This window comes from Sminthopsis crassicaudata, chromosome 5 (genome assembly GCF_048593235.1).
Source record: "Sminthopsis crassicaudata isolate SCR6 chromosome 5, ASM4859323v1, whole genome shotgun sequence".
Taxonomy (NCBI): domain Eukaryota; kingdom Metazoa; phylum Chordata; class Mammalia; order Dasyuromorphia; family Dasyuridae; genus Sminthopsis; species Sminthopsis crassicaudata.
In genome coordinates, this window is record NC_133621.1 from 176,980,142 (window position 1) to 176,992,892 (window position 12,751).

The 12,751-nt window shown below is 33.0% G+C and overlaps 1 protein-coding gene across 16 annotated transcripts in view; it reads left to right on the forward strand.

Annotated features, from left to right (window-relative positions):
- Nucleotides 1-12,751, forward strand: part of C2CD5 (C2 calcium dependent domain containing 5) — a 125,809-nt gene that overhangs the window by 85,031 nt on the left and 28,027 nt on the right. For all 16 annotated transcript variants that reach the window (XM_074268850.1, XM_074268849.1, XM_074268851.1 and 13 more), the window contains 5 exons: nucleotides 3,583-3,646; nucleotides 5,701-5,762; nucleotides 5,960-6,058; nucleotides 7,938-8,027; nucleotides 12,330-12,417. In XM_074268850.1, coding sequence (XP_074124951.1) covers nucleotides 3,583-3,646; nucleotides 5,701-5,762; nucleotides 5,960-6,058; nucleotides 7,938-8,027; nucleotides 12,330-12,417 — 403 coding nt within the window. The remainder of the gene's footprint in view (nucleotides 1-3,582; nucleotides 3,647-5,700; nucleotides 5,763-5,959; nucleotides 6,059-7,937; nucleotides 8,028-12,329; nucleotides 12,418-12,751) is intronic.

Below are 12,751 nucleotides of genomic sequence, written 5' to 3' on the forward strand. Positions count from 1 at the left end.
TTATTAGGAGATGCAAGCTGATAATTCTCTCTGCATGTGCTATGGCCCCTCTCTTCTCAGCTTCCATATCTACTAAAAACGAAGAAAAGAAAGTTCTCCATGCCAGAACCCTTGTCTAGTGTCAAATGAGTCAATATCAAAAACTGATTTTATTAAAGGAAATTATACTTGCAAATGTATATAATCTCTCTGCTTTGCTATTAAAACTTAAGGAACACTGGGTCTTTCCAAGTTTTAGCTGAAACTTCCTATATATAATATCTTCCCTTGTTATGACATGATTTTTGAGAACAGAACAATTTTACTTTTTTTCTTTATGCCCTTAGCCCTTAGTACAATTCTTTGCACATAATAAGCACCTAACATGCTTTCTCATTTATTTGTTCCCTAAATGTGACTGTACTTTTCTTTATTGCTATCAGTTCTCACAAACACAAAAAATGAACATTAGAAGGTACTCGTCACCACTCATCCAAAAAAAGTCTTCTCCAGTCAAGGTCCCCCAATGGCTCAACATTCCCAGTTCCTTTAACCACTCACATGTGGCATGATCTTAAAAATTGTGATCTGGTCTTTGCTCTGCCTTATCATATTCTTACTAAAATGTGGCACCAGATAAAGATTGATCAGGTAGAGCATCATCTCTGTCGTTCTGGACGTTGTTCCCTTTGTAATGTAATCTACCTTTCAGAGAGCTTGTGAGAGTTAAAGGACATAATATTGTAAAGCACTCAAGCTATTGATATTTTCACTTGGAGAATAGTAACACACCACCTGAGGAGAGAGAAAATAGATCACTGTAAGAGAGGGATCATATAGAATAGGACTTCTTAAACTTTTTCCACTTGCAACCCCTTTTCCTCTAAGAAATTTTTATGTGACCCCAGGTATATAGGTATATAAAGCAAGTATACAAATCAGTATTTTCAGCTATGTTGTCAAACTTAACTTCAGTGAAAACGAATATGGCATCAAACAAAGTCAGCTCAAGCTTTCCCAGTTGCCAGTGGAATGAAACAAGACTGTACTTGCACCCATGCTTTTTAGCCTGATGTTTTCAGTCATATTGTCAAATGACTTCAATGAGGACAAACATGGAATCAAAGTCAGCCACCCTATCAATGGAAAAATATTCCAACTTGAAAAGGCTACAAATGAAAACTAAAATAGGAGTGTTAGTGTGTGATTTTTTTGTTTGCAGATGATTATGTCCTCAATGCAGCCTCTGAAGCTAAGATGCAACAAAATATGGACTGATTTTCTGCTGCTCATGCTAATTTTTACCTGACAATTAATACTAAGAAAACATAAGCCCTCCATCATCCAGCAGCACACCATCCACATGTGGAACTATCAAATTGTGAAATTTTTAATGCTGTGGATAAGTTTTCCTAACTTTGGCAGTATACTTTCCAGGGATGTCTGCATTGCCACATACATTGCCAGAGCTAACTCATTGTTTGGGAGGCTCCAAAGGAAAGTGTGGGGAAGAAGCATTAGACTGACTAACAAACTGAAGGTTTATAGAGCTGTTGTACTGACCTCATTGTTGTGTGTTTGGGAAACCTGGACAATATATCAGCGCCATGCCACAAACTGAATGGCTTCCATTTAAATTGTCTTAGGGAGATTCTGAAGATCAACTGGCAAGATAAGGTACCAGACCTTGACACTAAATATGTCAAGCATTGCAAATCTGCTGCAGAGAGTGCAACTCTATTGAGCTAGCCACTTTGTTCAAATGCTAAATGTACATTTGCCAAAAAAATTTTTTTATGGAGAAGTCACACAGGGCAAACACATGGTGCTCAGAAAAGGAGATAGAGACTATTTGTGTTCTACCTGTGGCAGAACATTCTTTTTTTTTTTTATTTTTTTTTTTATTATATATATATATATATTTTATAATATTATCCCTTGTATTCATTTTTCCAAATTACCCCCCCTCCCTCTATTCCCTCCCCCCGACGACAGGCAATACCATACATTTTACATGTGTTACAATATAGTCTAAGTACAATACATGTGTGTGAATATCATTTTCTTGTTGCACAATAAACATTAGAATCCGAAGGTACATGCAACCTGGGCAGACAGATTGTAGTGCTAACAATTTACATTCCCCTCCCAGTGTTTCTTCTCTGGGTGTATCTACCTCTGTCCATCATTGATCAACTGGAAGTGAGTTGGATCTTCTTTATGTTGAAGATTTCCACTTCCATCAGAATACATCCTCATACAGTATCGTTGTTGAAGTATACAGTGATCTTCTGGTTCTGCTCATTTCACTCAGCATCAGTTGATTTAAGTCTCTCCAACCCTCTCTGTATTCCTCCTGCTGGTCATTTCTTACCGAGCAATAATATTCCATAACTTTCATATACCACAATTTACCCAACCATTCTCCAACTGATGGACATCCATTCATCTTCCAGTTTCTAGCTACAACAAAAAGAGCTGTGTGGCAGAACATTCTGAGCTTACATTGGTTTGATCAACCATAGTTGGACACACTCAATTCTAATATAGTATGTCATTTTGGTCCTTTTTAAAAACAAAGGACAATAATCAACCAACTATCAAATCAAACATATACTGATGATAAATAGATCATAATTTCACAGTCCCCCCATTCAGTTATGAGACTTCATATGGTATTGTGACCCATAGTTTAAGAAACAGGGGTATAAGGGACAAGGAGATGGCACAGTGGAGGGAGTACCAGCCCTGAAGTTAGGAGGACCTGAATTCAAATCCAGCCTCAGATATTTAACACTTCCTAGTTGTGTGACCCTCAGCAAGTCACTTAATTAATCTCCATTGCCTTAAAAAAAAAAAAAAAAAGAAAAGAAAAGAAAAGCTGAAGTATGGAAGAGGAATTACACTTGTTCTTACTTTCAAAAGGCAGAAATGGATGGAAATTTGATGCAGGTTTGGTGTCAGGAAAAACTTACTAATAATTAGAGCGATCCTAAAGTAGCATGAGTTACTTTGGAAAAGAAAGAGTTTTTTCCTTCTTTATGGAAACGCTCAATGACCATTTGTCTGGTATATTGTTGAAGGGGTTTTTAAAAATATGAATTGAACTAGAAAGCCTCTGATGTCCTGTGATTCAGTGATATTGCAGATGTAAGTACTATTTCTCTTTGATGAAGTATGTTAGAACTCATCTAGACCTTCTTATTCTGTGTACTCTTTGCTTTTCTTCTATTCTCTTTGATGAAGTATGTTAGAACTCATCTAGACCTTCTTATTCTGTGTACTCTTTGCTTTTTTTCTATTCTCTAACCCATCCTCCATTCAGCTGCCAACATAATCTTGCTAAAATACATTTTATTTCCCTTTGCAATTGGCCAATGTACTCCATTTTCTTTAGGATTCTTTCAGAAACTGATTGCATCTCTTTTTAGCCACATGTACTGCCTCTCCAGTTCCCAAGTAGAGGTTTTACTGGGAGAAAAAAAAGATTGTCATGAGGAAATTCTTCATTTTTCAACATTTAAGATAACTTTGAGGTTTTATTTTGTGCCTAATTTTTCTGTATTATTTGTTATTTTAACTTGATTTATAAATTATTTTAAGATTGATGACACAGATGCCATGGAAGATGTACATTCTTTACTTACAGATGTTCCTCCACCTTCAGGTATAGAAAAAAAAAATCTTAGTTTTATATTTTTGATTTTAAAGTATTTCCTAGATTTTTTTAATGCTTTATTTCATAATACTTTTATTGATAATTTGATTTTAATAGTTAGACTAGAGGATCTCAAAACCTTTTGAACTTTATTCTCAGAACTCCCAGGTGGAGTCTAATCTGGATGACATTAGGTAATGAGAGGGAATGCTAAGCCAGCCCATTCTCAAACCTAATAAGATTAGGGAGATATTATGGTGAAGTAGTTTGTAACACCTTAACCATATCATTGTTACTTGGGGTATACCCATAAAATGAATTGGACTAAGTGAGTCCTTCAGATTGAATATCCATGATACTGTGAGAAGGAAGAACTTGGAGACTCTGGTAAGATGTGTAGGAAAAAGAAGATAGTGGATAGAAAAGTTATTTGGACAGCAATTTAAATATATGAAAATCTTGCATATAAAACAGAGGGATCGTATCCATTAATCTAAGTATTTTCTAAAGAATAAGAAGCAACTGAAATCATGGTCCTTACTTTGGAAGAAATCAGTCTTTACAAAAAAATGTCCTTATTAATCAGACATTGCCCAGGGGATCATAATGTTAGTACAATAAATATTTACAAAGCTTCGGATAGATATACCTTTAATTTGTGACCCAAGACATACAATTTCTAAAAGCACAAACTTTGATTGAATTCCGACTGTGTGCAGAAAACTAGATTAGATGCTGTTTAGGAATAATGTAAATATTTATTTTTCTTCTCTAAAAGAATACATTAAGAAAATTTTGTTTCTATGTTCTTTAGCACTTTGAGGTGAAGGTTATATCATAATGCTCAGTATGAGGAAATTAATTTTTTTAACCAGCCTTTCAAGTAAAATGATATTTAGAATCTACTTTTGCAGATAATTTGTTTACCTTCCTTACTTTTGTTTGCAAGGAATCCAATAACAAGTACGTATTAGACAAACACTCACTGAACCTGTTGCTAAACTTTGGAAAAGAAACAGAAAAGGAATGTATTTCATGGCTTAGGGATTTTTGCAAGGAAGACTTGGGGAGCTATTTTCAAATATTTGTAGAGTTGTCATATAGAAGAGATAGTACACTTACTATCCTTGGCTCCAGAGGGGAAAATTGGGTGGAAGTTGCAGTTTTTCAATTCAGCAGTCATGAATTAAGTACCTACTCTGTGCCAGTCACTGTTCTAGAGTTGGGCATGCAAAACTTCTCAAAGAGCTTCTTCTCCATTGGGGAAAGTAACCCAATAATGAAGAAGTAATTTATGTGAGGGTGGATAGAATTACTAGATATGAAAGGGTAAAGAGATTCTTAATATTGGAGGTGACTTTTTAGCTGAGCTTTGAAGAAAATTAGGGACCTTAGCAGATCGAAGAAAGAAGGAAGAGTAGGCATGAAAATCAAGATGGACCAGTTTGATTGGAGTGTAGAGTATTTGAAATTGTGGAATGAGTAATAAACCTGGAACACTAAGTAGACCTAGATAGTGAAAAGTTTTATATGTCAGATAGAGAGTTAAATATTGTGTTCTTGCAGTGAGGCACAGTCACTGAAGACAAGTGAGGAAAAGAATGACATAGTTAGATCTGTGCTTTCAGAATGTCACTTCAACAGAATAGATTAGTAAACTCAGAAAGTTGAGGCAGGGAGACTAAATAGAAAACTCTTGCAATAGTCCAGGTAAGATTTAATGAAAACCATAACTAAATATGGTTGTTTTGTGAGCAAAGAGAAAAAAAATTAGTTAGAATCCATCTTACTGGTTGTGGGAGAGAAAGAGAATGAAAAGTTGTGGAGACCTCTGAACTTGTAAACTTGGATATTGGAAAGAATAAGGAATTTTGCAGGAGGATTGATTAAACACTGATCTACTCCAAAACTAACCTAGTATTTGAATCGGAGAATGAAAATAATATCTTTAAATGTAATAAGAAAATTCTTATTCTGTAATTTTCAAAATGTGCTATACCTTAATGTGAACATATAAAATGTAATATATTTCATTTCTTATTCCAATTTTTTTGGGGGGGCAGGCTTTTATAGCTGCAATACAGAAATTATGCCTGGCATCAATAATTGGACATCTGAAATACAGGTAAGGCTTTCAGACTTCCTTATTATTTAAAGTAGACAACATGAATGATGTTAATACACTGTGCATTAGGTATGAATAAAATAGCTGTCATTTTAAAACTTTTCTTCTATGTGTTATGTCATCAGTTGTTACCGTTTCAATATTTAAAGATTGTCATAGTATTTAAATTTAAAAATGCCTTTATATCTTCTCTTTAGATGTTCACTTCAGTAAGAGTATCCAGATTAAGCAACATTAACTTGACAAATCAGACACTCAATAAGAACTTTAATGATCTCTGTGAAAACTTGCTCAAGGTAGGAAATTTTTTTAACTGGATGATATCCTGGGCTCAAAGTATTTAGAGTTGAGAGAGGCCTTAGAGATTTTCAGCTGAGGCCCAGAAATTTTTCCAGACATCCTACAGGTTATAAGTAGCTCAAAAGAGATTTGAACCCAAATCTCTCCTCTCAATGATAAAAAGCTATTCAGAAGCGTGAAACTTGCAAACAAATGTTAAAATTTCTCTGAATTGTTTGCTATAATAATATGAGCCAATCTAAGAAAGCTGAATTGTGCACAAGTCAATTCAGCAAATTTAACCAACGTTAATAACAGCAAACATTTACAATATGTGTCCATGGATTACCAAATTATGTAATAATAAAAAGAGCAGTAAAGAGACACCTGGACATGATCAAAAAAGGAGTTGGACACTTATGTGGTGAGAGAGATGGTGGATAGCCTACGAACTATTCTGTGAAAGATATTATTATGAATGGAAGGCTTCCAGAATCTTGGCTTTTGGTTTTATGGAGTTTATGTAGGTGAACATGGACAAGAACAACACAGAATAAGAAGGCATGGATTGATTATGCTCTGCATTGATGGAGGGAATGTTCAAATTAAACATTTCCAAAGTAATTTATTTTCTTTCTATAATTCTTTCTATAGTCTAATGAATTGGGTAGTTTAGATATCATTATCCCCTTTTTACAGGAAACTTTACTATATATATATATATATATATATATATAATGAAGTTACGTGACTTGTCCAATAGACATGTAAATAGAAGATATTTGAAGAGGGTAGGATTTTTGAAGCCAGGTCTTTACTGACTCCCAAATTTTTTAGTTTTTCCACTACTTCACAGTTTATCCTATAAAATGTTAATAAAAATATTTATTAAGCAAGTATTACTTTGTGCAGTTCTGGGTGAGATACTAAGCTTAGATTTTTTTGCCTCACAGAATTTACAGTTTTGTTGGAGGTTGTGATGCATATAATGGTAAATATGACTAAAATTAATACAAGAAAATTATACAAGACAAGGTACAAAAACGGAAATGGTAAATTTAAGGATAAAAAAGGTCATTTATTTGAGGCATTAGGGAAGGCTTCATGGGAGAAGTGACTTTTGATCAGAAAAATCAAAAGAACTTAAACATTTGGAGTGAAAAATCATGAAAAAGGTATTACTGGTATTGGGAGCAGTGTGAGTCCTGGCATGGAGATAGAAAAATACAGAGGCATACTTATATAAAGAATAGCAAATAGCCTAGTTTGAGTAGAGGATAGAGTGTGGAGAAGTAGACTTTGAAATAAGCGCTAAAAGGTAGGATAAAGATAGATTGCCAAGTAAATGATCATCTAAAGAATTTGAACTTTGTTTCCAATAGAGAATCATTCAAGAGTTTTGAACAGAGAAGCCACATAATCAAATCAAGGAATGAGAAAAATAACTAATATTAGTGTGAAGGATAGTTTGTAGAAAGAGTTCTGTTTAGGCTATTGCCATCATCTAGGTATCTCATACCATGAGTCCTCAGAACCACATGGAAACCTGTTGATATAATATTAGGCTTCAGGGAGAGACATAGCTCACAGAATATGGGAAGGAGAAAATCCCATAAGCCTCTGCTCTGGTTAACCACCATATCTGGATTATTGTTTATTTCTGGGTACCAATTTTAGTAATTGATAAATTGGAAATCACATACTGGTAATTTTATAAATATATATGTGCTTTTAATTTTCTTTTTGATTAAAATGATATTATTTTTAAAAATTGATATAATAAAAGTGAAATGGCTAGGCTCTAATCTTTTATTTTTTTCTGTATTCAGAATAAAATGTAAGATTAAATACATTTTATAAACAGATAAAAAAAAGATTATTTTTTTTATTTGATAGAGCCTGTATTTTAAACTTCGTTCTATGATACCCTGCTGCCTTTGCCATGTCAATTTTACAGTATCTCTTCCTGAAGATGAATTAATTCAGGTAATTAATAATTAGCTAATTTATTTCAGGTTGTCAAGGAGTATCATTTGCACTATTTTATCATTAATATATAAATATTGTTGTTTAGTTGTTCATTCTTGTAATCCCGTACAGGGTAGATATTGGAGTAATTTGCCATTTTCTCCTCCAAGTATATAAATACATAAATATATGATATATGTATTATGGTATAATGTGATACATATATATATATATATATATATATATATATATATATGTATATATGTGTTCCTACATATACATATATATGTGTGCATACATATATATGCATATACACACGTGTTTATGTGTATGTTATAGAGACTAATTATTCCATCTCCAAATTGTTTGAGTATATTTTAGAAATAGTTGCTTTGTGCATATAGTGAAATTAGTTTTGTTAAAACTTCAGTTATCTTTGTTACACAATAGCATGCATGCTGGAAAGATTCTGTTAAATCACTCTGCACAATTACTGTTTGGTAAAATTTTTACCTACCTTTTATTTCCTTGAAAGAATTACTTCCTGAGACCCCTATAGAACATCTGGATTTATAAATTTAGATTGTACTTTATCAATATTAATACTAATATATAAATTCATATTTTATTGACTGGAGTTCTAAACTAGATCAGTCTAAGAAAAAATTTATTTGTTCCAGTATTGTTTAAAATTTATGTTGTCTATTTTTGTATTTTAAAAAAAATAGTTTTTTATACATTTTGTTTTTATATACATTTTATTGATAGCCATTTTTTTATATCACCACAATTTTTCCCAAGATTACTTCCTGTTTCCCCCAGAGAGTTATCATATATAATTAATCATAATTTTAAAACCTAACAAAAAAAAGAGCAAAAAATTAGAATAACTGATAAATACATTGGCAAAAATCTGAAAACACGTATGTTGTACAACGCTTGTTGGGTAAGTGTGGGTGGAGGTATCCTATCATCTCTCCTTTCAAGTAATACTTGTTCTTTATAATTTTGTTACTTTTACTTTGATTTTTTTTATTTTTTGTGATTGCTTTTCCTGTTTAAATTGTTATAGTTTTTTGGTACATTGTTTTCTTGGTTCTTACTTCACTCTGCATTAGTTCATGTAAATCTTGCCATGCTTGTCTCCATGTTCATCACATTCATTATTTCTTACAGCACATCCATTCTTCAGAAAATATGCATCTACTTTAGTTTTAGTTCTTTATCACATTAAGTGTTGTTATACATATTTTAATGGTCACTGGCCTCTTACATTTTTGTCTATTGGACTTTTGTTTACTTTGTTTTTGTTTTTTTTCTCAAAAATATTTTATTTTTCCAAATACATGCAAACATTTTTCAACATTAACTTCCATAAGATTTTGCATTTCAAATTTTTTTCTTCCTCCCTCACCTTATCCCTTCCCCAGACAGCAAGCAATCTGGTATAGATTAAATATGTGCATTTCTTCTAAACAAATTTCCATATTTGTCATGTTGTGCATTTTCTATACTTTTGTGTAAAAAAATGAGTAAGAACTATAAATTAAAAATGATTGCCCTTAATTCCAGGATCCTTTGCTCCTTCACTTGTTGTTGTTCACGTATTGCCATGCTCAAATAATTACTCCCTGAATATGCCTGTTTGTTTTAAGCTAATGAAGTCATCTGGAAAATAAATTTAGTATTTCAATTTGTGGGGTGATAGGTGGCTTAGTAGATAGAGTGTGAGGCTTAGAATCAGGGAGACTCATCTTCCTGAGTTCAAATCCAACCTCTGACACTTACTGGTTGTGTGACCTTTTGCATCACTTCCTCACCTGTAAAATGAGCTGGAGAAGTGACAAACCATTCCAGTATCAAGAAAGCCTCAAATGGGGCCACAATTTGGGCACAGGTGAAACAACCCAATAACAACAAAACTGTCAACTTGATGACTTAAAGTCTTTCTAACTTAATAGAACCCACCAGAACTTGTATTTTCCTAGTGTAATTTAATAACCCATTGAGCATCATCTCCAGAATTGCAGAATTTCTTAAAACATAAAGAGAATTCAGTTTATCTGGTCCAACCTATACTTAAACAAGAATCATTCCACCTTCTTTTTTCCAGACCTGTAATGCTGGAGAACCAATTACTTACTGAGGTATTTTATTCCATTTTTAGGTACCCCTTCAAGGTCAAGGATAACACATCTAATCTTGACTTTGTTGGGTGTTAGGTCTTTTAGATATTTGAAAATGGCTATCATGTGCCCCCCCTAATTTTTTTCTTCTCTAGTCTAAATATCACTAGTTCTTTCAACCAAATTTTCAAATTATGTTACCATGAAACTTTTTGCTGACTTTCTTTTTTGATTGGTGGATGCTGTCCAATTTAACTGTGTACTTCATAAAATGTAGCAGCTGGAACTTAACACGATGCTGTAGTCAAGACTGCCTAAGACCTAAATAACAACTGTCTTTAAATGCAGCATAAAAAGATGCAAAGAATATGGCATAATGATAGACCTAGTTTTCTTACTAGGATTTCCCTACACTAGTGATATTATTCCTGTCAGAAAAATGTAATCAATCCAATAGCAGATTTTTTGATTGTCATCATCAAAAACTTAGTAAGCTTATAGTCCACTAAAACCTTCAGTTTTTTAGAGAAGCTGCTAAATCAGGGCTCTCCCATTTTATATTTGTGAAATTGATTTGAACTCAAGGTTAAGACTTTAATTTTATCTCCATTGAATTTCATCTTAATGGTTTAGGCTCAACTTTCTACCACATTAAAATATTTTTATATTTTTAATACTTTAATACAATGTGTTGGCTATTTTTCTTACCTTTTATGTTTTTTACAAACTTGAGAAGCATGCCACTGTGTCTTTACCCATGTAGTTGATGAAAAATGTTAAACTGCCTAGTACTAAGCAGAAATATGTGGGGCATTCCAATTGATGTTACTTTCCAAATTGACATTAAACTGTTAATAATTATTCTTTCTATCTAGCTATTCAACTGCATCCAGATCTAACACTATCTATCTATCTATCTATCTATCTATCTATCTATCTATCTATCTATCTATCTGTCTTTGTCTTTCTGTCTACACACACACACACACACACACTCTCTCTCTCTCTCTCTCTCTCTCTCTCTCTCTCTCTCTCTCTCTCTCTCTCTCTTTTCAGCCTTCTCCATTTTGTTGACAATAGCAGCATCACAGACTTGGTCAAATACAGTGTAAAAATCTACGTAAATTATGTCTACTGTATAACCTGATTTTAAATCCTTTCCCTATCTTTTTCACCTTTGTCAGGATCCTCTCTAGATTCTAGGATGCAATTCCCAAAATGTGGTTACTAAACTGAATAGGACATTTTGTTTTTAGCCTTTTCCTCACATTCTAGTCTGGTAATAATGTCAAAGAAGAAGGAAGGAAGGGAGAGTGGAAGGAAACAAACAGGGAGAGAGAGAAGGAAGAAAAGAAGGAAATTTGTTTGGCTTAACTTGTTCCTGATAAGACCACCTCTCATTATTTTCTAGATATTCACTAATCATCCTTTTGATACTATATTTTAAAGTTTTGCCAGGCATTTATTGTCACTTACAGAATCCTTTCTCTTCCATTTTCTTTTTTGAAATTGGGAGCACTTCCTTTTCCCTGATTCTGAGATCCTTTCATTTTCTGTGAGGTTTCATAGATTTCCACCACTGACACTAAATGTATTTTTTATTTTTTCCATGCTCTAGAATATAGTTTTCTCACTACAAATACTGAGGTATTTGTCAGACTTTTAACAAGGAGGGGCCACTTAGGCTTCCACAATAGCCCTTCCCAATCAATGTTTTATGGACTTTCCAAAGTATTTGCTTAAAAACCTCAAATGACTGCTTATCTCTGGGATAAACCCAGATAAAACCCAGTGTTCTCTCCATTGTTCCATCTATTTGCCCTCATCTAGAATATTACTTGTTCCTATTTGTTGAAATTCTCCCTTCTATTTGTTGAAATTCCTGTAGCTAGAATAGGACTTCCTTTCTATAGGAAGCAACTTATCATTTATCTTATAGAAAGTAATCTCTCCTCCAAAAACCTCTAAGACTGCCTTGACTTGCCTACATCTCTCCTTTGTTCCTCATGTGTTCTGTTTTATATAATAATTTATTTGTATACTTAACATATCTTCCATAAGATTTTGTGAATTCTCTAAAATCATGCTTTATTTTTCCTCTTTGTTGCTTCTGTACCTAACACAATAATTACACAATAAATAATTAGTGTTTAATAAATTGATACTGACATTGATATTGTTCTTATTATTGCAGGTCACAGTCACAGCAGTTGCAATAACATTTGATAAACATCAAGCTGTACAAACCACAAAAACTCATGTGGAAAAGTCATTACAAAGAGGTACACTTTTGAAGAATAAGAATTAATTTGTTTACAAGAAATGTATTATTTGGTGATAGAAGTTAAGAGACAAAAAGATGTAGTTAACTTGTTTGGGTTATTCTGAGTATTAATTCTATTTTAACTCATTTTCTCGATTTAATTGTTAATTATCTGTTCCAGTAGTTCTCAGCAGTGATGTAGATAATTCAAAACATTTTTATTTATATTTTAGAATGCATTTGAGTAGGAAAGGGAACAGTGGAATTAACCTTATTCATCGGTTTTTGTTTAGAATAATCTTAAAATAGAAAGGTTAAGGATTTGATTTCATTGGTACAAGAGATTCCTAGGT